Source organism: Pelodiscus sinensis, chromosome 10 (genome assembly GCF_049634645.1).
Source record: "Pelodiscus sinensis isolate JC-2024 chromosome 10, ASM4963464v1, whole genome shotgun sequence".
In the NCBI taxonomy this organism is placed as follows: domain Eukaryota; kingdom Metazoa; phylum Chordata; order Testudines; family Trionychidae; genus Pelodiscus; species Pelodiscus sinensis.
In genome coordinates this window covers 26,174,640-26,196,582 of record NC_134720.1, presented here as the reverse complement: position 1 = coordinate 26,196,582, position 21,943 = coordinate 26,174,640, and the positions used below count along the sequence as shown (strand labels likewise).

The following is a 21,943-nucleotide window of genomic DNA, read 5'->3' as shown; positions in this document are numbered from 1 at the left end:
TCTTCCTTGTAGAAGGAGGATTACCAATGCTGGGAAAACCCCTCTGTTTTTTCGATTTTCTTTCAAAAGAACGCGATTACAGTGTGGACATAATTGAAGTTTTTTCGGAAAAACAACTGTTTTCTGAAAAAACTCTGTAGTGTGGACATACGCTGAGTGACCCAAAGCAGCAAATATGAAATACAGATGTAACAGGTGAATATTCCTAACTTCAGATATGGAAATGATACATGCATATGAATGGGATAATCATACTCAGTAAATCACAATCTTTCCAATGATATTTTACATGAACCATTTTGCATATAGTATATGCTATGTAATTCATAACAAGCATATTCATAGAGCAGGGGTCTGGACTCTATGACCTTCTGAAGTCTCTTCCAGCTCTATGGTTCTATGATTCTACAAAGCATATGGAATATGATATCAATAACAATTTAACAAGTATAAAGCAGTAGCAGCACTAACAGCAGAATATTTCACTGTAGCAAAGGAAATAACCCAGACAGTCAGATATTTTGACTCAGAAGTTTATATAGAAAATAAAGTACAATAACATTCTAACAAAATTTCTTTGTTCACTGGCAGACTATCCAGCAGAGGGTAAAAGAAATGAGCAGCAGAAAGGAGTCTAATAGTGATCACAAAGTAAACATCAAATAGAAAAACATAAAGCCCTGTCAATTTAATAATAGGAACATGACAAGACTCAGAAGGCTGAAGCTGGACATAGACTTATGACAAGTGTGTGATCTGCCAGAAAGATGCTGCAGATATTTTTATCAACATTAAGCCAGAAAGAGTGACACATTAGCCTGATGACAGAGCACTGCACTCAGAACTTGATACTGCTTCTATTTACATATACCAAAATGGCACAAACTGCAAAACGCAATGGACCATAAGAAAGCTACATTTAAAATGCCGGTTGACTTTCACAGAAAATGGAAAGGAAGGGTTAGACAAGTCAAGAACAGTTCTCTTTGCATTCTCACTCATATCAATGGGAGGCTTACACAAATATCAAAGAATATGGCCTGTATGTAGTAATAGAACTGAATTTTTTGTACCAAGAGGAATATAAGGAGCCTCTGGATTTGTTGTAAGCATATGGCTTAAATTCCATTTTAGATGTTTCTGGAGAGAGAGCGAGAGAGAGAGAGAGAGAGAGCTTATTTTGCTTCTTATATTTCAAATCACAACCATTTTCTTTATTCTCTTTCTAAACAATCTTTCCTCATTGAATTTTCCTCAGCCTAACAGCTCTTTGTCTTATATATTTTCAAATCAGCTATGGAGCCAAAAACACTGTCTGTCACTGCATTTGCAGATGATTGATGGGACCTGTTTCTTTTAGGATTTTTACAATTTATTTATGCAGTTTGTTGCTGTTTGTATTAGTGATGTAATAGTGTAGTCGATTAACTGATAAGCAAAAACCAAGGTGGTGTTTTCTGAAGAGTGACTAGAAGCTTGGAAGATGCCAGATATCTTCTTTTTAGTAACTTAAACACAGAGTGGACATTTTCTTACCCCTTCAGGAATGTGCCAGATTGGCTAAGTTTTGTCTCATCTTCTGAGTGGGCTACAGTTCACTATCATCCTTTGGTAGTTAGAGGTGGGCTTCACATGGAGAGTGGGCTGCCTGGTGCACACACTGTGGTTATTGTACAGATTGAACCTCTGGTCTGGTATCATCCATGATCTGGAACATAGGTATTGAGCACCTACAGGAAAAAATCAGTGTGGAGCACCCACCAGTGCCAAGCTCCTCTCTGAATATCCTACCCACATGCTGGCAGCCTTGCACTTACCAACACCTCCACTTCTGGAGCTCTGTGACCCCTCTTTATCCCTGTCCACACCTTCACTGCCCCAGACTGGGACCACAGCTGGGGTTGGCTGCAGAGGCTTGTGGCCAGTGACGGACCCTGGACAAGGGGCCCCACAAGCTCAAAGGCTGGGAGTGCGATAGCATGCCCCACCTGCATCCCTATTTCCCACCCCTCTGGAGACCCACTTGCAATCTGTATTGACCTCCTGGGGTTTGGCAAATTCTCTGGTTTGGTACCAGCCAGGTTCCAACAGTGCCACACTAAAGCTTCAATCTGTACTATGCATAAAACCCCCTGATTCCAAAGGTGTTGGCAAAGAACTACAGAATGAATTTCCTGCCTGTAACTTCCCTACTTTATTAGGGCCAGATATGTTTAAGAGAAATTTGTCTTGAACAGAAGGACCAAGAACAGTTGAATTCATGCCCATTCTGGTCTGAACCAGAGCAATGGCACCATTCATTCTCTTGTGTTTCAGCTTATGTAGAGCCCCCGCTGCCAATTGCCACCTAGGAGACAGGGTTTGGGTTAACGGAGCCACTGCTATTTTGGCAGCCAGCCATCTTTGGTGCCTCTTTGGCCAGAGATGGGAAAATTCAGCCTCTCATTTTAACTCAGAAAAGCTACTAACAGTGTTTTCTCAAAGGGCATCATATTTTTGAGGTATTTGTGAAGAATAATCCCTGACGGTGTGTCCTTGAAAGAGATTTGCTAAAAGCATTTAGTTTTCACTGCTCTTTCTCTCAGACCACATCTTCACTTGCCACGTCAGAGATCAGTCTTCTGGTGTTTGATTTAGTCAAGTTAAGACCCACTAAATTAAAAGTGGAGTAAGGGAAGCTGATGGCTCTGCATTTAAAAGGCAGTAGGAGCCAGGCAGGCAGGCAGCCCAGCTTAATCCCTGCTCGTGCTGGGTCTGGTACCAAACCCCACCGCAACTCTGCAATTTAAAATGCAGTAGGAGTCAAGGGGCAGGCTGCCCAGCTCCTACTGTATTTTAAATTGCAGAGCTGCATTGGGGTTTGGTGCCTGCACAAGCTGGGACTGAGCCAGCTGCTTTCCCCTATGGACTAATCGAGTAGTTGATAAAAAATTCTATTGACTACTTGAATAGTAAAATAACCACATTTTAACATCCCTAATCCAGAGGGCTACCACTGACTAACAGCTCTGTCTCATCCAGATAATATTCTAACAGTTTTGTCACTAAAACAAGCTGTTTGTAACTTTATGTATTTTTTTCATTGGACCAAAATTCTTTTGGTGGAGTTACAGGAAGGAGTGCAAAGTTTGACATGCTACCAGTGTTCCCTGGTAGCTGCCTGGCAGCACAGCTTTACAGGTGATTTATTAGCCCTGCTCAGTCAGACAGCTCAGTGCACCCAGCCCTGAGCCTCTGACTGGGCGAGACTGATTTATCACCTGTGAAGCTGTGCTGCTGTGCAACTTAGGCTAGGTCTACAGTGCAGAGTTTTTGTGAAAATATGTCAGTTTTCCCACAAAAACTCACGGAATGCCCACACCTAAAGTTCGTTTTTGCACAAGTAAAATGAAAGAACAGAGGAGGTTTTGCGGTATAGGTATTCCTCCTCCTATGAGAAGTAACTCCTTTTTCGCAAGAGCAAAAAAGGTGTCTATGGACAGGGAACAGGGTTTTATTGTGCAAAAAGAGGCAATCGAAAAAAGCACAGGTGCCTTGGTGGCCATTCCGTAATTAGCAATCAGTTTTCTTTCGAGAGAGTGTCCATGCAATGTGGACGCTCTCTTGTGCAAAAGCACATCGCTTTTTCAATGCACTTTTGCAGTGTGGGTGCGCTCTTGCACAAGAAGTTTTTTGCAGAACATCTCTTCTGCAAAAATATTCTTGTGCAAGAAGCCTTTAGTGTAGTCATATCCTCAGAGGTGTAGACACCATTTCATATTTAGCTAGAAGCCATTCTGTATAACAAAAGCCATTTCAGTTTCTTGTGTCTGCACGAGGGAGTGAACTGGCCTTCACCGAGGTGGGGAGAGACCAGAGGGATGCTCTGTTGGAATGTGTTAATGAACTATTTTGAGCTTAAGCTCAAACTCCCTTTTAACCTGTTTCTTTCTATGCTGATAATAATTCCTCTTTGAAGTTCTCTTTGATTTCTTGCCCTGACGTCAGACTTGTTTGGTTAAGGGTATAAAATACTAGGATTGATTGTATTAGCCAGCCTTACTGGGCCTGACTTTGCTGGGACCACGTTTGGCTCACTTTGCTTTTATTGGCCAATAAAACTGTCTGTTTAGCCGCGTAAACCGAGTGAGGCGTTTGCTTCGACAATTTGGAGGTCCCACCGAGATTCCTAACGTGCCACTTGCCCGTATGGACGGACTGGCACTCCACTTCCAAACCTCTCAGAGCGCTCAAGAGAAGGTAAAGGGGATACCTGTTACAAAATCTCCTGGTTGAGGGCTTGGGATTTGGAGTGACGGCCGGCCGTTGGGGTAAGGGGAGCTACGGAATTCAATTTTGTGGAGCGGCTAACATTTTTGTTTGTCTGTGTCTGTCTTTGTCTATTAGGCCTGTCTTATGTGTCACAGTTCCAAAAGGGCACACCGGTGTCTCTAGTGAGGCAGCCATGCGCTGGACCCTCTGTGTTCGGACGCTAAAAGCTGGTGTGGTGCCATTACACTCTCTCGGCACACGGAACTGTGGGGAAGCTTTGTTGTCTCTCTCTGTTATTTGTGGGTGTAGTACTGACCTCTGAGGCTAACCCCAGGCCATAGTACCCCATTCCGCCAGGCTGTCTCCAGGCACCAGGATGTGGTGTTCTGCCGGGCTGGGACGGGTGCCGGAAACCCCTGCGAGCCAGGTGGACCTTGAGTCCAGTGCCTCGCAACAAAAGGGGGGGGGGGACCAGTGCGAGCAGGCAGATTTCTCTTAATTCGGTGACTCGCAGAAGATAGTGTAAGCAGGTGGACTTTTAGTTCAGTGCCTTACAGAATCTGTTTAAGCACGCGCAGAAAATGGGGGTAGGTCAGTCTACAGGAATTCCAGTGCCTTTATGATAACTGCCTTCTGGTATAGGATCCTAATGAAGTCTGGTATTAAGTGCCGGGTGTCTTAGGGCAGCGCCACTTAATAGAAACCCATGGGAACTGGACAGTAAAGAAAGATGCATCTAAATGTGGAAACTGTAGGAAAAATGTGAAAAAGGAGAAAAAAAAATTGTGTGTGTGGAAAATGAGTATGAATGTAATGAGTGAAGTATGAATGCCGCCACATAAGTCTGAGACTTGAGTTGATCCCAGCTGCACCAGGGCTCTCCCACGAGTGAGCTCTGAATGCAAGGGGGGAGTCGGCTGAACCTTGAGACTCAATGAATATGTGAGGGAGTGACGACTCCCCTTATTTCATGAGCTGCTATGGTCTGACACTCTAGACCTGGCAGACTCTTTCTTTGGAGTGTGTAAAGTTAGTTTAGGTGGGGGTTAGTCTAAACATCCCCCCACACTGCCGAAAGGCACCCCTGTGTACTACATGTACGTGCATAATGGTCCAAGGACCTGTAAGCATTTAACAGATTGGAAAAGAGGAAAAATTAAAGCCCTGAGAGATGAAAGTAAAGCTCAGAAAAGACAAACCATAAGAAGGAATAAGGAAAGTAGAAATACAGACATTAGAAAGTTACTAGGAATGAGGAATGTTTTCTTTAGAAGGACGAAGCAAGTGATTAAAGGGTATGTGAAGGTGAGAAGTGACTGCATGGGAGAGTGGACGGAATTAAGCGATTGTTGTTATATATGAAGGGAAACCTGCTTTAAGAAATGACTCCTTGTTTCTTCTCGTCTCTTTTAGTCATCTCAGCAAAGAAACAGTCAAGTTAAACATTTGGCTACAGACACTTTGTTAAATCTTTTAAAGGAAAAAAGGAATTCTACTGAAACTTAATTGATTAAAAGAATAGAATCCGTACATTGTAAATTTGTAAAACCTGCACCCTAAGAGTTGGATGTGTCTTCCAAGGAAACTAATTATTGTTTTAAAAAAATCCAAGCCCAGAAACTTCACTGTGTTTCTGTTCAAGGCTGAGTTGATAGCACTTTTGGCTTGCTTTCAGATCCAAGGTTGTGTGTGTCTGCAAACTGCCTGTCTGTTGCGGAAGGGGGGGGCACTGTCCCCCATAAGTAAGTCTGTAACATTGCATGTGATTCTTTTCAGGAAAAGAAAACCTTTTTGCTTGCTGGAATAGTAACTAGCAAGCACCTTGTCCTAAGAAAGAGTTTCTGTGGCAGTAAATCATTTGAAACTTCACATTAATAAAAAAAAAAAAAAGCCTAGTCTGCAGTACAAGAGGAAAACTGAGGCATGCCACTGTTGGAGAGGGCTAGCATCTCTGAGGTAATTCAAGGGACTGGAAGGTCATGAGTACCAATGAAGCGCTCTTGTTCTCAGAAAGTTGCAGCTCACTCACCCATAGAAGTGGTAAGGAACTAGCTGTAACCAGTTCTCCTAACAGATCTTAGGCAGTATTTTAAGTTATAATGGGCCACCCCAGTGGGGGTACAAGTGTTTTCTTTGTCTTTCAGATCTTCAAATAGCGCTATCAGCTGAAAATTAACTGGAAAAAAATCATAGTTCTGTCTCATGACATAATAAGTTTGTGTTCTGTCCAGATTTGTCTGGTAGGTCTTGATTTTGATATATGTATTTCAAACATTGTTGTGTGTACAATATTGTTGTTTTAATGAAAAAAAATGTAAGTCCCTTGAATAATCTTAACTTTGTGCTTTACACAGATGGTTCTTGCTTTTATAATTCTAGTGGAGTTTTAGTAGCAGGCTATGCAAGTTGTACTGTCTGGGATGTAGTAGAATCTGCCCCTTTACCTGCTGTTTCTTCCGCACAGGTAGCGGAATTAATAGCTCTCACAAGAGCTTGTCATATTGCTGCAGGAGCATCTGCTACTATCTACACTGACTCCCAGTATACTTTTGGCGTAGTTCATGATTTTGGTATGCTTTGGAAGCAACGAGGTTTCCTTACTTCCCCTAGCCACTCTAGAAAGAATGGACCTTATGTAGCTGCTTTACTTGATGCAGTTCTTTTACCTTCGGCTCTTGCTATTGTTAAGTGTGTAGCTCATTCCTCTTCCTCTAATGAAGTTGCATTAGGAAATGACATAGCTGATCGGGCTGCTAAGGCAGCCGCCCTATGTCCTCCACGGGCTGAAGCATTGTACCCTTCTCTCCCACCACCGCCAGCTCCTTTGCCATCTCTGTCAGAACTGGCCCTCCTGCGAGACCAAGCCCCAGAATCGGAAAAGCAGGAGTGGAGACTGGCAGGGTGCACCTTGCTCCCAGACCATTTGTGGCGCAGCTCCGACGGCCGCATTGTTGCCCCAGTGGTATTGCTACCTCACCTTGCCTCCATGCTCCATGGATTGTCGCATGTTGGCAAAGGGGGGATGGTAGCAATCCTTAAAAAAAAAATTGGTTTGCTCCCAAATTCTCCCAAGCAGCCAAAGATTACTGTCTGGCTTGCCCTGTCTGCCAAGCCTACAACATAGGTAAACCTGTAAAGACAGTTCCAGCAACCAGACCTCCACCTTTGGGACCATTTCTGAATTTACAAATGGACTTTATTCAATTGCCTAAATGTCAATCCTTTGAATATGTGCTGGTTATTGTTTGTTTGTTTTCGGGATGGGTAGAAGCTTATCCCTGCAGGAAAGCGGATGCCATCACAGTAGCTAAGAAACTTCTAAATCATTACATCCCATCATGGGGAATACCCCTGGTGATCTCCAGTGATAGAGGTACTTTACTGGACAAATTGTTCAAAAACTGGCAAAGTACTACTCTATCAGACAAGCACTGCACTGCCCGCGACACCCGGAAAGCACAGGAGCAGTAGAGAGACGTAACGGGATTTTAAAGAACAAACTTGCTAAGATATGTGAAGACTCTGGCTTAACATGGGTAGAAGCTCTCCCGATTGCCCTAATGAGCATGAGAGCCACTCCTAATTGGAAAACTGGACTCAGTCCACATGCAATTGCATGTGGCCGACCTATGAGATTGTTAAGCAGCCCAGAAATTAACCTGGCTGATGCCACACTTGTTAAAGGAAGCATAGTCAAGTATTGTCAGGAACTTATGAGGTGTGTACAGTCTTATCATTCACAGGTTAAGGACGCCTTCCAGGAGGTCCCGACTGAGCCGTGCCATAAACTACAACCAGGAGACTGGGTTTGCGTGAAAGTTCACCAGCAGAAAACTGCCCTGGAACCCAGTTAAAAGGGTCCCTACCAAGTCCTTCTTACCACTTCTACTGTTGTAAAGAGCGAGGGATTGCCCATCTGGATTCACGCCTCTCACTGCAAACTGGTTCCAGCCCCTACAGAGGTTCGCCCCACCAAGGATCACCGCAGACCTGGTACCAGAGACCCAGGTCCAGAAGTTGACGAGGATCAGCGCAGGCTTGGTACCAGCAATCCAAGCCCTGAAGCAGACGATCCTGAAAGACCGAGGCCAAGGTACCAGCTGCGGCCCAGAAGGACCTGCCAGCAATAGGTGAAGCAATCTACGAAGTCCTGAAGAACAGCCAGCATGAGGCTGGACAAACAATTCATGTTGAGCTTATGCTTAATCTTGTTTTTAATACCTAGCAGTTATAACCTACATGGTTCAAATGTGTTTATGCTTTTAATGAACCAAGTTTCCCAAGAATTTAATTCCACAGGTTGCTGGATATGTGCTTACAGTCCTGTACATACAGAAGGAGGCATCCCAATGATTCCAGTCCCACTAAACAACACTCAAATATGGCACACTGTTTAGTGAACTAAGCCAAATGAAACTCGGCAAGAAAAAAGGTTTACTAACCTAGGGTATATCTGCTTAGCCTTGACCCCAATTGGAAAGTACCGCTGGACATGTAATGGTTCAGGAGCCAAGGTGGGGAAAAAGCCCAAACCGAATGGCCCTAGACTATGTCCTAGCTAGTAAGGGTGGGGTTTGTGCCTTAGTGGGAAAGGAATGATGTGTGTATATCACTGACACCAGCAAGGAAATGGAGGAAGATGCCTCAGAGATTGAAACAACTGTGGAACACCTAAGGCAGCAGGAAAACTGAACCCTCTGGGGTTGGTTGAGAGGCTGGTTTAGACATGTGAAAACAGATTCTGCAAGGTGTAGTTTTAGTATTAGCTATATTCTTTTGTGTTTATTTTTGTTTCTTGTTACTCAAATGCTGTATTTCTTGCATTCTGGAAAACACAAGACAGACCCTTACCAAAGGGAATGTAGAACTCATGATGTTCAAATATGATGAGCAAGAAAAGAACAAGAAATGTATATAAAAGCTTTGATGAAAATAGAGGCATGAAATGGCTTCAAAGTTAGCCTTTAAAAGGCTAAAAGGGGGGAGTTATAGATACCATTTCATATTTAGCTAGAAGCCATTCTGTATAACAAAAGCCATTTCAGTTTCTTGTGTCTGAACGAGGGAGTGAACTGGCCTTCACCGAGGTGGGGAGAGACCAGAGGGATGCGCTGTTGGAATGTGTTAATGAACTATTTTGAGCTGAAGCTTGAACTCCCTTTTAACCTGTTTCTTTCTATGCTGATAATAATTCCTCTTTGAAGTTCTCTTTGATTTCTTGCCCTGACATCAGACTTGTTTGGTTAAGGGTATAAAATACTAGGATTGATTGTATTAGCCTGCCTTACTGGGCCCGACTTTGCTGGGACCACGTTTGGCTCACTTTGCTTTTATTGGCCAATAAAACTGTCTGTTTAGCCGTGTAAACTGAGTGAGGCGTTTGCTTCGACAGAGGGAACACTGCATGCCACTACTTATTGTTTGCATAGCACTTCACATTTCTATAGCCTCCCATACCACAGTGATGCTCAGATACAAGAGGCTCAGGGAGATCCAGGGAAGAGCATGAACCTGAGCTCTTCAAAGCCCCGTATCAGTGACGTCATCACAATCCTGTATGGTATAGATACAAATCAGTGTAAGAAGAGGAAATGCAACTGAAAAGCAACAATGACACTAACTATATAGTGATGGAAATGTAGCCGTCTTAGTCTGGTGTAGCTGAATCAAAAAACAGGACGATGTAGCACTTTAAAGACTAACAAGATGGTTTATTAGGTGATGAGCTTTCGTGGGCCAGACCCACTTCCTCAGATCAAATAGTGGAAGAAAATTGTCACAACCATATATACCAAAGGATACAATTAAAAAAATGAACACATATGAAAAGGACAAATCATATTTCAGAACAGAAGGGAGATTGGGGGGGGAGGAGGTAAATGTCTGTGAGCTAATGATATTAGAGGTGATAATTGGGGAAGCTATCTTTGTAATGGGTAAGGTAATTAGATTCTTTATTCAAACTCAGGCATAAAGTGTCAAATTTAAGCATGAATGACAGTTCAGAGGATTCTCTTTCAACTGCAGTCTTAAAAGGCCTTTGAAGCAGGATGCAGGTATTTATGTATTTTTTTCATTGGACCAAAAATTCTTTCAGTGGGGTTACAGGAAGGAGTGCAAAGTTTGACATGCTACCAGTGTTCCCTGGTAGCTGCCAGGTATCCTGCTTCAAAGGCCTTTTAAGACTGCACTTAGAAGTGGGTCTAATGCTATTCTCTCTCCCAGTTTTTGTAGTCTTAGGAAACTGTAGTAGATACAGAATTTTCACATAGAAATACGATTTTCAAATTGGTGTTTCACAAATGAAAACATAAACTCTTCCGAAACTATAGATACTAGAAGTCTATGGAAACTACAGAAATGCCACACTTGTGGATACAATTATTTTAATACATTTAAGCAAACAAATCTTGTTTGATGTATTGTTCTCTTCCTACTGGCAATTAAACTTAGTCATTTTATGTGTTACTTTGCGGTGTTACATTTGATACTTCCTTTTTAAACCACATTGTGTTTTCTATGACTATCTGTGTACTTTACCACAAGTGCTTTCGGAAGTAGAGAGAGTGAAACTGATTTAGCAATACTATGAGTTAACAGTTTCAGTTCTGGTGAATAAAACCCTATGAGCAAGAACTATGCCATCCTGTAGATTCTAAGGGATTGTCTAGATTACATCCCTCCTAAGGGTACATCTAGATTACATCTCTCTTTCGACAGAGGGATGTAAATTAGACACTTTGAAATTGCAAATGAAGCCGGGATTTGAATTTCCGGTGCTTCATTTGCATATTCGCATCATGGCGTTTTTTCGAAAGAGCACCATGATGTGAATATGCAAATGAAGCATAAGAAATTCAAATCCCAGTTTCATTTGCAATTTCGAAGTGTCTAATTTACATCCCTCTGTCGAAAGAAGGATGTAATCTAGACACAGCCTACACTAACAATATGCACTAGGAGCATTATAGACCACTTAATGTGCAATTATATATTGGTGCATTTTGAAATCATGCCCTGTAGTATACATTATTACACCATGTAGACAAACTCTACACTTTTGTTTAACCTCCTTGCCACACTGCCACCACCAAACCCTAAATTTCTAGCCCTCCTAGTTTGTGAAATTACCATTTTTTTTTTGTATTTGGAAGGTTAAGTCCCTGCAGTGATGTCTTCCTGAGTTTACAGAGAGCCAAAAGCAATTCTGAGGTGTGAATTTCCCCACTGTGATCAGCCACACATGGGACACTAGCTGTCACCACAATTTCCTCACAGTATTGTAGTGGATGGGATGTAGAAGGTGATGAGAGTGAATCTCATTGGTAAAAACTGAGTTGTTGAAATGTCAAGAAACGTAAAGAGGATATGCAGAAAGGATAGAATACAGAAAGAGGATGTAGAAGGGCAGCACTGAGTGTTGCTTAACATGACTTAACTGATAACTAACAGTTTTCACAGGGATTTACTATTACTCAGGTTATCTAGCACAGGGTATTCTGGATAAGAGGGCTTCAGTTATTACATTTCTGACCTTGATAAAGGTGAGCCAAATAAGGAATGTGAAAGAGGCTACTGCCAGCATAATCCTGGTTCATAGTAAATTACATAAAAAGCAACCTCACAGTCACTTAATCCCCAGTACACCTATAAGTCCTAACAAAAACCAAGAACTCAGTCCTCCTATCTTACAGGAAGCTCACCAAAATTAGAAATCTAAACCAGATGGAACAGTTGTCCAAAAATTCTGACCATCTCAACACCATTCCTAGTTTTTCAGGAATGTAATGAAATTTCTCCCAAAGAATCTCAGAAGGAATTTGAACTTACCCTTTAACAGCACAAGAGGCAAATACTAAAAGAGGTGTTAGTGTAACAGGATGGGGATCCTACCATTTTTATATATGTTCTAAAATCACAGTTCCTGTTTGTAATTGCCACTCAGAGCAAAGAGGAAAAACTGCTGAAGGACACTATTAAAAGATGAATGAGGCAGACAATACTGAGGAGGTGAATCAGAGCGAAAGACAACCCCCCACCATATTCCACCGTCACATTGTACATTGAGAAGGATAATGCACTGTAAAGCTTCCACCAGGTCCTCTAGTCTGTACTCTCATTCATGACTTTTCATTTTTGAACATTCTTCCATTTTGTATGCATCCTTTAGAAAGTGATGTAATTGATGACAATGTTGCAGGTAAGTGTAAAAAACCTCAACCACCCAGCTTGGGATGTAAGGGAGTAGTCTACTAGTCAACTATCCACATTCCCCTCTGAGGCAGCAAGGGGAGGGAGAAGCAGGAGCTAGTGCTGGGGGGAGCTGGCAGTATCACTGGTTTCCCCCCCTCCTCTCGCTGCTGCCTCTATTCTTGAGTACCCCTGTGCACAGAGGTCCCAATGTCCCACTGGGACCCCCCATGGACAGCGACTGCTGCCAGCTGGACAGGCAGCCTGGCAGAGTCCCGGCTCATGCCCCCGCTCCTACTGCCCCAGGCAGCCTCCCCGCCCCTACTGCATTTTAAATTGCAGCACCATAAGGAGGTTTGGTCCCGCACCTGGCATGAACCGGGACTTAGCCAGGCTGCCTATTGATTGAGTAGTCGATAGAATTTTTATCAACTACTCAATTAGTTAAATACTGGCCTCTTAACATCCCTGCACCTAGCAACAAACAAAGTTTACTTCAAACTCAGACTTTCTTCCAGCATACATTCAACAAACTGTCCATTTGCTATTTAGTTTTGATATTATTTGCTTCTTATACTCTCTGCTATTTACAGTCCCTAAGTAGTTTCTTCTTTCCCTCTCTCAAGGATTTCACATTTCTTCCCTCCAGTGCTATATTCTTCCCAGTTTCTCTGCAAGATTTGAGCTTCTTAAGAAATCACCAGGAGATACAAGGGCTGAGAGGGAGAGAGAGTGAGTGTGTGTGTGTGGAAAAGGCAGCATTGTAAGGATGCATCTTTTCTTCCCTTAAAATGATAGAGAAGAAACCATTACACTTACTTTTATATTGCCTGCTCTCCTGAACCAAAGAGAGATCTCATAAAAAGAGTGTTAGAGATTTTCTTCTTTCTTGTCCTGTAACATGATCTCAAACAGATTAGTTTAGTAAATCTACATTTTAGCGCCCCCCCCCCCTTTTTTGCTGTTTATACTTACCTATTTTGCAATAAAAATACAGCTTCACTAGTGCTAGAAATGCTGCAAACTCAAGAGCAGATAAAAATATGGACATCAGATGGTGTTACACCTGGATGTGGTGTACACAGGTTTGCAACATTGGTAGCACTAGTGCAGATGCACCTTTGATGAATACCAAACAAGAATTTGTTTTAGAAGAAACAAGTTAAAATAACTATAATTCTGTAACCTCTTCAATAATTCACTTCAAATTAGATAGAAAAATTGTATCTCTTCTCCAGATCTAACACAGCATTCCCTTTACAACCGGTACTTTATTGGGGGGGGGAGGGTTCCCTTTATTTTGGGGGAGACAGCAAAACATTAACTTATAAAACGAACTCAGTTGAAACCTTAACTGTGAAGTGGCTATACTACTCCATGTTTCCCAGTAAAATGTTTCCTCAAAGTTTCATACGCATGATATATGCTTTTTGAAATCTCACTTAGGCAAAGAGTTAAGTTTTCAAAAAACTTAAAATAAGGAACAAGTAACCTGAGACACATATAACAAAATGAAACGGTAACAATTTAGCTTTTTCATGTCTACACGCCATCTCTGCATATCCTTTGGTTTTGTGACAACAGGCAAAGTTTTGATAGGTGACCTTCAAGCTCCACGTTTTTTGTTAAAACCAATTACTCTGTAACATGCAAAGATCATCCCTGCGACTGCCTCGAGCTTGCAATTACTCCTCGTTCGTGGCTTAAGTAATAACGATCTACGTGTCCCCAGTCACTGCACCTAGCCGGGGAACCCCGCGCCGGTAACTCCACGGGATCGGCGCGCGCGGCTACTCATAGACTCGCGCTTCACACGAGCTGCAGGAAGGCTCCGGTCCACCAGCCCGACCAGCGTGCTCGGGATGCCAGGCAGGTCTGCGGTCCCGACGCGCCGCTCGCTCCTACCGCGCCCCGCAGCGAGCGCCACATCACCCGCTCGGCGCTGCTCCTCGCCGCCCGTTGGCAAGGCAGGTGCCCGGTGGCGCGGCTCCCAGCTCTCGCCCGGGGCAGGGCAACCACCGCGCGGGGAGGAGGGCGACTCTGTCCATGCGCCTGCAGGCTCCGGGGTCTCGAGCCGCGCCAGGCAGGGCCCTCTGACGAGTGCGCGGAGGGGGGTGGCTTGGAGGGGGTAGCCGCTCCCACGCCAGCCCCCAGCGTCGACTGCCTGCCCCAGCAGCCCACCTCTAAGGTATCCCTCCGCCGCCACCTCCCGTGGCGGAAGGATCCGCGGAGCCGGCCCGTGTTCTCCATCCCCTCCCCTCCCCCGTCTGCTGTTCTCGCTGCGGCTCCGAGAGACGCGTCCGAGGGGAGGGGGGAGCAGCAGCAGCAGCCCCACCCCCTCCGCTCTCCCCGTGGCCGGGCGCGCGCTGCTCGCTGCAGGGCTCGGCTGCCGCTTCGCGCGCGCCTGTGAGGAGACCGCCGCCGCCCTCCGCTCCTCCGCCCGATTGCGCCAGGCGAAGACGATGGCCGGCTGGCAGAGCTACGTGGACAACCTGATGTGCGATGGCTGCTGCCAGGAGGCCGCCATTGTCGGCTACTGCGACGCCAAGTACGTCTGGGCCGCGACGGCCGGGGGCATCTTCCAGAGCATCACGGTAAGGGCCGCGCCGGCTGCCCGCCGGGGGCCGCAGAGCTCGAGCCGCCGCTAGGGGTGATGCCGCTCTCGGGGGAGCGCCCGCAGCCAGGCCGGCCGGCCAGCCGGGTCCAGCCCCCGGGCCGCTGCTGGGTTTTGTCTGGGTCTTCGCGGGGGCGGGCACGGCAGCCTGCGGCTCGCTACCCCCGCTGGGGGCGCCGCGCTGCGGGGGAGCGGCCCGCGCGGGCTAAGCCGGAGCCGGCAATGCGGCGGAGGGAGGCGGAGGGAAAGGCCGGGCACGGGCGAGACTTGGCGTAGGGCTGCCTGCGCCCAGGCCCGGCTGCTGCGGCGAGTCTTACGTCCCCGGCGTAGGAGGCTTTCGTGAATCCTCGCCGCTGGCTACATGTTTTTCATCTCCAAGATGGCGCACTGCCATTGATTCCCCCCTCCCTTCTTTCTGTCCTTGCCTCCTCGCCTGTCCTCCTCAGAGGTATTAATCATCCCTGGTCGTGCGGCGCAGCCCCCGGCCCACCCACGGCTCCCACCTTCCGAAGGAAGGGCCCTGCTCAGCAACCCGAGGAATCCCTTTGAGGAGGAGGGAAAGCTTGTTTTAACGGAGTGACTCCTTTTTATGCCATACCTCTGTGGGTGGGTGGTGGTGAAGAGCGTGTTTTGACTATAACCTTGTGCCATTGGGCGTAGTTAGCAGCAGACTGATTCACCTTCCCTCCACTAAGCCAGCCTGTAGGCTTCTGGAAAGAAATGTGGGGTTACTGCTTTCTCTGTGGGGAGAGGAGGGTTTGGTTAAGTGATGTCATGTTGGATTTGCCCCATACACACACTAGGTGGCTGCTGTGCCTGGCAGCCCTTTCTCTCCTTAGGCCCCTCTTTGCTGGCAGCCTTGGTATGCAAAGGCAGCCTTACTGCATAAAAGCTTTCTCCACCCACCTCCACAGTTAAGTGATCTCATTGCATGGCCTCAGCAGCACCCCCTCCTCATCATACCCTTTTCAAGGATGTGGTGGCAGTGGGGAGTAGCCATACAGACCACTGCTCAGGAAACCAACCCTGCAATTATATCCCTGCCCTACCTGGAGATGATTAGCCAAGTGGTGCCCTGAGGATTTCCAGCTGCTGCCTGAATCCCTCCTCCTTGTGTCTTTGTGCCATCCTAGGATGTGGCCTGGCAAAGTCCTGGTGTGTGATTGGAAAAGGCCAGGCAGGGCCTGCTATGACTGTGCAGTTCTGGAGGGCAACGCCTCTCTTCTTATTGCTTGCTTACCGTTAGGAAGCACATTGCTCCTGACTTGCCTTCACCCCACCCCCACCTCCATTTCTGTCCTGAAAGCAGGGCTGCAGAGAGACTTCCCCCATGGAAGGGGACGCAGACTTTGTGGGCAAAAGTCGTGGGGATTAATATGGCATGATACCTTTCTAAATGCAGCCTGCCTTGAGCTTCTGCAGGGACTAGACAACACAATTTCCCTACGTACAGAGGGGTCACATTAGCATTGCATTTCCCTCCTCTGCTTTTTGGGGTGTTGTAGGTCCTGTGCATTTGCTGTAGCTATGGCTCTGTCAGTATCTGAGTTTACTGTTGAGTCATTAAAACTTAGACGTGATATTATGTAACATTTCTTGCCTAGAAAAGGGCAAAGCTGAACATTGTTGTGCAACATCAATTTGACTATATTTTGCATTAGAAACATAGTAGTTATTTGGTCTTAGAGACTTGTGGCAGCTGACCTGGGAGAAGTGTGTTAATATCCCACCAGTTGTTAAGGAAAATGGGACTGGAGAACACCCACATCATTGTTATCTGGACAAGGTCCTGAAGGCTTTTTTTGGTACTTCGGTATCAAGTAACAAAAGTGTGATTCATTCACTTACTAAAATAAATGGCCCCTGTGGTTAGCAAATTGCCTGATGACTTCACATTGTCTTTTTCATAAAGAAGACTTATTGGAATCTATAAATTAATCTATAATATTAATATTGCAATCCAAGTATGAAATATCTCAAAACAACACTTGGGTTCACTTAAAATGATACTAAATTAAAGAAAATATCACTGAATAACAAAACACTTGACTCCAAAGTGTCTTGTATTGGGAGAAGCTTGAATGACCCTTTTGAGTGGAAATTAACCTGTAAGCTACTTCATTTAGAGTACATGAAATCCAGTGTCTTCTGTGAAAAGTAGTTGTGAGAGCTTGCTGTGTAACACTGAATTTCTTTTTTAACAGCCCGTAGAAATAGATATGATTGTAGGAAAAGACCGAGAGGGTTTCTTCACCAATGGTCTGACTCTTGGTGCAAAGAAGTGCTCTGTGATCAGAGATAGCCTGTATGTTGATAGTGAATGCACAATGGACATCAGGACAAAGAGTCATGGTGGCGAGCCAACATACAATGTTGCTGTAGGCAGAGCTGGTCGAGGTAAGTTATAACTCTTTTAAAAGTTTTAAACTAGCACAACAAAAATGCAACATTTAAAACTAGGTTCTAGTCACTAAATATTTTACATTAATCTGTATTAAAAGACTTTTTAAAATCTCTACAATATACAAACACAAACCATGGTGTTTAATTGTGGTCTCTCTATTTTCCAGGGTTAGATTTGTATTTAGCAGTCCTAAATGAGTGAACACGGGTACTTAACTATCTTTATCATATGGTCATGTGCCTACAGACTTTAACAAGCTAGCGTAGCTTATGTATCAGTTGCATTAAATGCAGTCTGCCAGCCATTTGCACTAGGTATGTTGCCATTAAAATGTTTGGAGTCTAAAACAGTGTCATAATGATGTTGAATGTTATTGTTAAGTGTAGACTTGCTCTCAAGTGACTTCTCTTAAAACTTCTTCTCCAAATTCTTGAATTGATTGTATGGAACTACCTAGTTTAAATCATACATGTTTTGCACTAACTCTTAACAATTCCCCATTGACAACCTCAAAAATCTTGATTCTGAAACAATGAATAAAGTCTGTCCAATTAGGTACCTGTAGGCTATTTATATAACGTTTGTCTGTCTACTTGTGCATTAAATCTAAGATTCTATAAAATACATCCTACTTGGAAGAAGACTCCATTCCAAAAGAAACTTCTCTCAAAATACTAGATACAAGCAACATGAGGACATCCAAGACATTCTTGACATTTTTTTGATCACTGTTGTAGACTTAATATGTTAGGGACCAAGGTCAATGTATAAACAAAAAATAGTTACAAAGACCCAGCTGTATTGTGTAGTTTTATGTAGGCTATGTTGATGTTATAAGTATTTTAACAATGCTTTCAAATGGAATAGGCAAAGATTTTGGTGCAGGTTGGGCCATGACTGTAATTAATTTTCTTCCTTTCCTTTTAAGGAAATAGTATCACTATCTAGATAACTGCTTATAATGCCTGGCATAACTTGATCTTTATAATTTCATTGTTTACTTTGAAGCACTTTCTTAAAGCAAATTGATTTAAATTTTCAGTTGTGCAAAATTATGGGAGAGTCACACAATAGGGGAAGACGGGATTATTTAATGTTAGACACAGATTCAAAGATATTGGTGTTTTAATTTAAATTGTCAGCATGTTAACACATACAAAATATCCTCGTATCAAAATCTAATTCATTTTCCAGTAATATCTGTTTAATTGTCTATCCATAAATATAACTTATTGATGGATATAATTTTCATTGGCTGTTGATAGTGAAATCAAAATGTACTAATAAAAATCAAATCCTTCCAAGTTTACATGTACTCTGTTCTAGTGACATCTGGTGGCAGTTAGCATGTAATGTTTTATTAACTACAATTCTATAGGAAACCTTCCCAGTAAAGTAGTTTGGTCACTTTTGTAGTCTTATCTTAATGTAGAGAAAGGAGAGATACTAGATTTAAAGTGAACTCAGAATTACTTTATTCTATACAGAAGTTAACTGCCCTATTATGGAAAGAGAGTTTAAACATTTCACCTACAATTGAGTTAAGTTTATTACCCGTATGATGCTGCCATAAACACAAACTTCTACTTAAAAGTTGCTTAAATTTTACCAATAAACTACCAAACAAAAATACGCAGTAGATTTGGAATGTATCTGTTACCGCTCTGAACTCAATCTCTGGTCTAAAAATACTGGACACTTGTGTGTTCTGACATTGCTACCTTTTCCCTTTTTAACATCTTTACTTTATCTACCTTATAAGATATACCTGGGGTTTCCTTGTTAGAGAGGTCAGATGGTAACATGCACCGTGATAAATTTTATCTTTAAAATAGTAATTCCATTATATTTTCAGTTTTTTGGCGAAGTTTTACCTCTAGCATACAACTGCTCGCGCTCTCTCTGGAATCATGAAGGCTTCTCTCTCCCAACCTTCTCTACATCTGTGCTTTAGAAAGCATTTGTAAAGCCAGCTTAATATCCCAATGGTAAAACTTGAATTTGTGTACTTATTGCAGTATCTAATTAAAACTTGCATTATTTTCTTGTCTAACCCACTCCTCTAAAACCTCTTTTTTTTTTCTTTTCTCTTTCAGTCTTGGTCTTTGTAATGGGCAAAGAAGGGGTCCATGGAGGCGGATTGAATAAGAAGGCATACTCAATGGCAAAATATTTGAGAGACTCTGGGTTCTAGTTGCTAGGCAGACTGTTAAGTATTAGGGAAAAATTGCTATTAAACTTTCCTGGCAGTGGGCTTTAAACCTTACGTTCTGGAAACTTTATTAGCAATGCAGGGTGATGGGGTATGAACCTGTGTCTCCTTTGTATCCCTTTGTTGGTGGGGAAAGGTGTTTTTTTTCTTTAATTCTGTTCATTTCTGTTTTGTTTCATTGTGTACTCCAGCATTGGTTATAGTCATGGGAAAGGAAGGTGTCTATGGAGGGACACTGAACAAGAAAACATATGAACTGGCTTTATATCTGAGGAGGTCTGACATCTAAGCAGCCTCTCCCCATCCACCTAGCAACTGTCTTCATCACCACCCAGTTGTGTTCACAGTACTACCAGGCTGTAGATGGTAGTTGTTCTATGTTTTTTTTTTTTTAATTTACCCATTTTTTTTTCTAATATCATGATTCCAATTACCCTTGTGTTCATTTGTGTGTTAGCCACTGTATGTAACCAAGTCCCATTTTTGGCACCATTTTCACAGCAAAAAAATGATGCGCATGATACCTTGAAATATATTTTAGGAGGGGGAGTATGCCAAGTCTAGGCTTTGCTTTGTCTTAGCAATTAATATGGTATTGACAACTAAAACAACTTAAATACTAAACAAGGTGCCGATTGTACAATCTGATTTGATCAATGTCTCTTCAGCACTTTGAGCAGTTACACAGCTCATTTAGTCTTCCTTTTGTAGAGCATGGTTGGGGGGGAGAAGTGCATGCATATCTTCTCCCTTGTCCACTCTTTCATCCACATTTTGTTTGCTTACACCTATTTTTACATAGTGCCTGGTTTGTGTAACCAATTTTCCACTCAGAATCTATTGTGTTTGATTAGTTTTGTCATTGCACTTCACCATAGACTTACAAAACTCTTCATGTTATCTGAAGCACACTTTGCTTAATGGGTGCAACTACAAAACTATCAAATGATGTAGATGCATTTCCTCCATGATCTTACAATCATTGTCCTGAATGAATACCAAGGGACATTCCATCATTTCAATAGCTCAGGCACTTTTTTTTTGCCAGCTCCAGTTCTGTAGTTGAATTGTAAAAGGCTGCCATTATGGACATTAGATATCCCAACATAACCATCTGGAGTGTGTCCGATTTCAGTTTTTCATAGGACCAATTTTTAATTTGCAGCTTGGGGTTTTATATGAAACTACAGGGTCATTATGGAAAACTATCACCTTCTGCTATAAACTGGTAGCTGATACTCCAATCTTTGTCTGATTTAACTGATAATGTAAAGAGACATGCTGCTCTAATACCAATGTTAGTGTGAAGGGTGGTAGTTCATAAGCTTAAAATTGTTAAAATTATACCATTTCAAATTTAAATAGTCATTTGGCCTGCCTCACCCTGGCTGCGGAAATTGTGGAGTAAACTGCCTCGTGCACTAGTCATCTAAAATGTGTAACCAAACTGTCCGTTCAAGCACGGTACTAACTTGTATGTCCATTTAAACAGAACTGCAGAACTCTGTATACAAACGAATAAATGGGAGATGGTATTGGTTGGAATAACTGACTTGGCTTTCTTGTGATGAATTTTTTAATATGTATTCTGTGCCATACTATTGTTTAAAAAAATGAACTGTTGCTATTGTGAGATGGATTTTAACTGACTATAAGGATTTCTTTTGAATGGCACTACTTTAGGGACATTCTAGTATTTGCTTCTATTATTTGGGCCTTGTGGATAATGTACAGATTTAAACAAATTCTTGTTGCTGATTTGTCCATTTCTTTCCCTGCACTTTTACATCTGGGATACAGTCTAACTCATCTGATTTAATATGCATTTCAAAAAATGCCATAACTATTAAACACCTTGTTTACAGACAAAATAAATTTATTCCAACCAAATAAAATCAGACTCGTGCAACTTTTTTCATCAGACATTTCTGAAGTAATATATTTAATTGTGTAGCTTAGTGCACTGACTGTGTGTGTGTGTGAGTGTGTGTGAGTGTGTGTGAGTGTGTGTGTGTGTGTGTGTGTGTGTGTGTGTGAGAGAACTTGTAGAACAACATTATTGTACTGATGTTAGTCCTTTTGTGGTAAAGATGACTGTTTAGAACACTAAACTGGTTTAACCACTTACAGAACTTAAGTCATAGCAAAAGCTCTAATAGTCTTCATAATTACTTTTTTTAAGCCTTGTATGTCAGAGGGGGGACTATGTTACCTAAGAGAAACTATTATTGACTGCACTAATCTAGCACATGCCATGGCAACTTCTTTTTAC

The 21,943-nt window shown here is 43.0% G+C and overlaps 1 protein-coding gene and 2 long non-coding RNA genes across 4 annotated transcripts; 2 read left to right on the top strand and 1 right to left on the bottom strand.

The window, feature by feature from the left end:
• Positions 1–6,151: 6,151 nt before the first annotated feature.
• Positions 6,152–9,272, top strand: LOC142830771 (uncharacterized). Its single transcript, XR_012906239.1, has 3 exons — positions 6,152–6,291; positions 6,396–6,491; positions 7,995–9,272. It is a non-coding gene; the product is annotated as an uncharacterized LOC142830771 (long non-coding RNA).
• A 99-nt stretch (positions 9,273–9,371) lies between these two features.
• Positions 9,372–14,210, bottom strand: LOC106731491 (uncharacterized). The gene is made up of 2 exons (XR_001367766.3): positions 13,261–14,210; positions 9,372–9,804 (listed from the first exon to the last, which is right to left on the bottom strand). It is a non-coding gene; the product is annotated as an uncharacterized LOC106731491 (long non-coding RNA).
• Positions 14,211–14,745: 535 nt separating this feature from the next.
• PFN2 (profilin 2) lies at positions 14,746–21,566 on the top strand. Of its 2 annotated transcripts, none has more exons than XM_075937712.1 (3): positions 14,746–15,035; positions 17,260–17,452; positions 19,863–21,566. In XM_075937712.1, exons 1-3 carry the CDS (start codon positions 14,904–14,906, stop codon positions 19,958–19,960), a joined length of 423 nt encoding a protein of 140 aa, XP_075793827.1. In that variant the 5' UTR covers positions 14,746–14,903; the 3' UTR covers positions 19,961–21,566. The 2 variants fall into 2 exon arrangements, with proteins under 2 accessions (XP_075793827.1, XP_075793826.1); XM_075937711.1 differs by having other exon boundaries at positions 14,766–15,035; positions 19,556–19,866.
• The last annotated feature ends 377 nt before the right edge of the window (positions 21,567–21,943 follow it).